At 37.4% G+C, this 5,634-nt stretch overlaps 1 protein-coding gene across 2 annotated transcripts in view; it reads left to right on the forward strand.

Moving 5' to 3' along the window:
* The first annotated feature begins 4,604 nt into the window (after positions 1–4,604).
* LOC106681339 (facilitated trehalose transporter Tret1) overlaps positions 4,605–5,634 on the forward strand; it is a 5,717-nt gene continuing 4,687 nt past the window's right edge. For both annotated transcript variants that reach the window (XM_024363192.2, XM_014421609.2), the window contains exons 1-2: positions 4,605–4,933; positions 5,136–5,310. In XM_024363192.2, the coding sequence (XP_024218960.1) occupies positions 4,897–4,933; positions 5,136–5,310 (212 nt within the window). In that variant the 5' untranslated portion in view covers positions 4,605–4,896. The remainder of the gene's footprint in view (positions 4,934–5,135; positions 5,311–5,634) is intronic.

Genomic DNA, 5,634 nt, shown 5'->3' on the forward strand with positions numbered 1-5,634 from the left:
GTTAGCCAGAATGACTGCCGGCGAGTTGGTGAGAAAGAGCGCCAGGTAACCCGACAACTCCAAACAAACGTTGACTGCACAATGGTGGTGCGTCGCTGGGTGAGAATGACTGCCGGTTAGTCGGTGAGAGAGTTCAAAAACCAGCCAGCTCCAACACAACTTGGTCACACAATAATGGCGGCAGCCTGTTGGTGAATGAGTTACTACTGGCTAGTCGGTGAGAAAAGAGTCCAAACGAACCAGCTAGCTTCAAACAAAACTTGGCTGAAAACAATGGCGGTGGGGCGTCAGTGAATAAATGACTACCGGCTGGTCAGTGAGACTTCTGCCACTCACACTGCCCCAATGCCTCTTAAGTAGATCTCTCAAGCGCCTCCTAAGTACTCACTGCCCACTACCTCATCCGTGGTCACACAAGCCTGGTCCACTGCCTTGATTTATACACACGCATCACACTAAACCTCCTTATATCCCTTATTTTTATGTGACAAATTCAAATACAAAATTACTTATAGTTAAAAAAAATAAAACTAAGTTAATATCCAATTAACAAAATGGAAAAAATCATTTCCAAGTGGAAGTAAATGAAAATTATTAACATAAAGGGAAATCAAATTTTTGGGATTTAGCACATTGCCCACCAAAAATGAAATTTTCACAAACACCCCTCGCTTTGGAAGTAACGGTGAGACGAGAAACTGCTTCTTTGCCGAGATATGCTTCCAGCACTCGAGCAATGTCAAGGCCATTGGAAAGTCGGAACGTTATGGCCTCTAAGAAGGAGTAATGTGCCCGGAGCGATGGAAGTGTTTAATCCATTCCTGAAGCCAGTTGTAATAGACCATTCGTAACCTGTTCCAATAATCAGTCCTGAAAGGATTAATCCCCATCACCTTCCACCAATGTCATATTCCACAGCAATGTATGCGTGACCTAATGGTTCCTTTACCGGCAGAGGTCCTATAAGTATTCCAACTTGGAGAAAGTAAATGCTGAGGTCCTGAGTGATGGTGAGTGTGGTGTAAGTGGTCAATCACAAGATTGACAAAAGCGCATTTAGCAGGTAATATTGTCTGGTGTATAGCTACATATGATAGAGGGGCAAGGTGCAACCTACCGTCTACTCTAACCAAAAACGGGATGCACAAGAGGATTCAGCAAACCCGACGATCTGGTCTGGTCCACAAGGTGGTGTAACATATTTTTTTTTTCTTACCTCCTATTTTATTTATTTAAACATATACAATTATATATACTACATAGAACTAAGGATTATATATACACTAATACAATTTATCTTTGTTTGCCTTACGGCATTATAAGATGTTACAAGCTTGGTCCACTGAAGGCGGTAGCGGTGTAACAAGGTAGCTCCGAAGGACATATACCACATGAGGCCACATCCACTGCGTTATTTCCTGGCGTCACGTGATACCATGAAGACAATTGAGTTAATTCAAAAATTTTTGCGACCCAATTTGCTACAAACTTCTTTAGAAGAATTGGGTTAGAAAAAGCGATGATAAAACCGTTGATGAACCGAGACATAAGACAGTGTAAGCTACATTCCACTTATATTTCCACTTGGGCTTTCACACCTATATTTCTCTATTTGAGAGACTGGTGGATTCATTTTCGATTTTTTTATTTTTTTAGAATATTCGATGTATATTTATATAAATATTTTGGATTTGCAACTTATAATTATAGATATTAGGCATTGCATCTGGAGAAATGATTTGTCATTTATTTCAACAGGTCAACTCTCTGTGTTTGTGACCAGCGCCGCCTACTGTTGGTTTGAACCAAACACAATCCGGCTCACGGAGGACCCTGAATTGAACCTCACTTCAGAACATATCTCATGGCTGATCTCGATCATCCAAGTCGGCTGCATCACCAGTTCTCTAGTGTCAGGCGATTTGACTAATAGGTTAGAACAATATCACGTAAATTATTGAAGAATCTTTAAAATATATGTATATATAGTTGACCGTAAAAATTAATATATAAGAAGATGCAGTCAAAAGAGTCATGACTGAGAGGATCAGCTGATCGAACGTATATAAGAGATGTACCGAATACAATAAAGCCAGTATGTTACAGCAGTTCACACGTGTTACATCTTATACCTTCTTATCTTTTCTGACATTCGGCTTTTGCTGATACTTAACTTATATAATATATATATATACATAAGTGACACTAAATCTAAGGGAATTTAGCTAGGAAGAATATTTTTAAATACTCCGTTCTTGGTAGTCTTTCATATTTGTTTCTAAAATTGGCCATTCAGACAGTTTTAAGAAGTTTAGAATTCGAATTCTAGCCTTCTGTACAGGAATATATATAATTCATAAATTGAAAAAATATTGATTACAATAGGATTTGAGTGTTTTATACACATTTTGGGTTTTCACGGCACAAAAATCCAGTCTCTAGTAATAATTAACCATGATTACCAGTCAGTAGTAATGAAAAATGGATTGATCAATGATATTAAATAATTATAATATTACTACTGTATAGTTATTATTGTTATTTTTACTGAGAAGACGTTACAGTCATCCTTAGAAATTTTCAAATCTTAAAAGATATTTATTATCTTGTTTTCATGGTGAGGACGTCACCTTCACTTTATTATAAATATGCAAAAGGTCAGGTCTTATTTCTATTATTCCGTGAGAACTTTAATTAAAACAATTGTTGATGACTTTCCCACAACGCGAACTTTAGACTTGTACCAAAATATTCAAAGCAGGAAGCACCTCTCTGCTTGTATCGTTAGTCTGGCTTTTCTATCCTCGGCCAGAATGTCTACCAAGTGAAAGGACCTCTTCTATATCTTCCTGCAGTTCTTCAAAAAGTCAGTTTAGGGTAAATAAATCCGGAGCTAGCACATGCTTCACTACCCTGGGTAAAGTTAATCCAGGGGACAATAACAGCTATCTAATAATCAAATAACAATCGTATTATTGAGGCGAGGGGTGTTCGTGAATGAAAAACCGACCTCTTCCCCATAGTAAAATGTTCGCCGGTTTGGATAAAAAAAATGGAGGACCTGAAATAAATATCACACATAATATAATAATGAAGAAAATGAAATAATAAAAAAATAACCTTCCAAGTGATACACAAATTTAATGATAACAAAATATAAATAAAAGAAAAGAAAAGAATTATATTAAACAAAATTAAATGAATTATAAATAAGTAAAAATATTTAAATCAGTATACAGATTAAACTTATTTTGGATTTTAATATAATAAAAAAAATAGTTGAGTCTTTTAGTGATAAAAGCACAATAGTCAATCACAGTATGGCCGAGGATTTCGATATGCGTATGTCGACTAATAATAATAAGAGTGGAGAGTCGGTTAGCCAGAATGACTGCCGGCGAGTTGGTGAGAAAGAGCGCCAGGTAACCCGACAACTCCAAACAAACGTTGACTGCACAATGGTGGTGCGTCGCTGGGTGAGAATGACTGCCGGTTAGTCGGTGAGAGAGTTCAAAAACCAGCCAGCTCCAACACAACTTGGTCACACAATAATGGCGGCAGCCTGTTGGTGAATGAGTTACTACTGGCTAGTCGGTGAGAAAAGAGTCCAAACGAACCAGCTAGCTTCAAACAAAACTTGGCTGAAAACAATGGCGGTGGGGCGTCAGTGAATAAATGACTACCGGCTGGTCAGTGAGACTTCTGCCACTCACACTGCCCCAATGCCTCTTAAGTAGATCTCTCAAGCGCCTCCTAAGTACTCACTGCCCACTACCTCATCCGTGGTCACACAAGCCTGGTCCACTGCCTTGATTTATACACACGCATCACACTAAACCTCCTTATATCCCTTATTTTTATGTGACAAATTCAAATACAAAATTACTTATAGTTAAAAAAAATAAAACTAAGTTAATATCCAATTAACAAAATGGAAAAAATCATTTCCAAGTGGAAGTAAATGAAAATTATTAACATAAAGGGAAATCAAATTTTTGGGATTTAGCACATTGCCCACCAAAAATGAAATTTTCACAAACACCCCTCGCTTTGGAAGTAACGGTGAGACGAGAAACTGCTTCTTTGCCGAGATATGCTTCCAGCACTCGAGCAATGTCAAGGCCATTGGAAAGTCGGAACGTTATGGCCTCTAAGAAGGAGTAATGTGCCCGGAACGATGGAAGTGTTTAATCCATTCCTGAAGCCAGTTGTAATAGACCATTCGTAACCTGTTCCAATAATCAGTCCTGAAAGGATTAATCCCCATCACCTTCCACCAATGTCATATTCCACAGCAATGTATGCGTGACCTAATGGTTCCTTTACCGGCAGAGGTCCTATAAGTATTCCAACTTGGAGAAAGTAAATGCTGAGGTCCTGAGTGATGGTGAGTGTGGTGTAAGTGGTCAATCACAAGATTGACAAAAGCGCATTTAGCAGGTAATATTGTCTGGTGTATAGCTACATATGATAGAGGGGCAAGGTGCAACCTACCGTCTACTCTAACCAAAAACGGGATGCACAAGAGGATTCAGCAAACCCGACGATCTGGTCTGGTCCACAAGGTGGTGTAACATATTTTTTTTTTCTTACCTCCTATTTTATTTATTTAAACATATACAATTATATATACTACATAGAACTAAGGATTATATATACACTAATACAATTTATCTTTGTTTGCCTTACGGCATTATAAGATGTTACAAGCTTGGTCCACTGAAGGCGGTAGCGGTGTAACAAGGTAGCTCCGAAGGACATATACCACATGAGGCCACATCCACTGCGTTATTTCCTGGCGTCACGTGATACCATGAAGACAATTGAGTTAATTCAAAAATTTTTGCGACCCAATTTGCTACAAACTTCTTTAGAAGAATTGGGTTAGAAAAAGCGATGATAAAACCGTTGATGAACCGAGACATAAGACAGTGTAAGCTACATTCCACTTATATTTCCACTTGGGCTTTCACACCTATATTTCTCTATTTGAGAGACTGGTGGATTCATTTTCGATTTTTTTATTTTTTTAGAATATTCGATGTATATTTATATAAATATTTTGGATTTGCAACTTATAATTATAGATATTAGGCATTGCATCTGGAGAAATGATTTGTCATTTATTTCAACAGGTCAACTCTCTGTGTTTGTGACCAGCGCCGCCTACTGTTGGTTTGAACCAAACACAATCCGGCTCACGGAGGACCCTGAATTGAACCTCACTTCAGAACATATCTCATGGCTGATCTCGATCATCCAAGTCGGCTGCATCACCAGTTCTCTAGTGTCAGGCGATTTGACTAATAGGTTAGAACAATATCACGTAAATTATTGAAGAATCTTTAAAATATATGTATATATAGTTGACCGTAAAAATTAATATATAAGAAGATGCGGTCAAAAGAGTCAAAACTATTTATTTTCCGACGTTTCGCCCCACTTTGCAGGGCTTCATCAGGGCTAAAAAGATACAAATAACAATGATAAGAATAAAAATAAGTAACAATGGCAAGAGTAAACATTTTTTATATAAAAATACGTAAAATATACAGTTAAAAAATACAGGAGATGTACATAAATAATGTATGTTTAGGAGATGTACATAAATATCATTGTTAATTTTTTTTTTTT

The sequence above is a fragment of the Halyomorpha halys genome, unplaced genomic scaffold (assembly GCF_000696795.3).
Source record: "Halyomorpha halys isolate HHAL.00 unplaced genomic scaffold, Hhal_1.1 Scaffold328.1, whole genome shotgun sequence".
In the NCBI taxonomy this organism is placed as follows: Eukaryota; Metazoa; Arthropoda; class Insecta; order Hemiptera; family Pentatomidae; genus Halyomorpha; species Halyomorpha halys.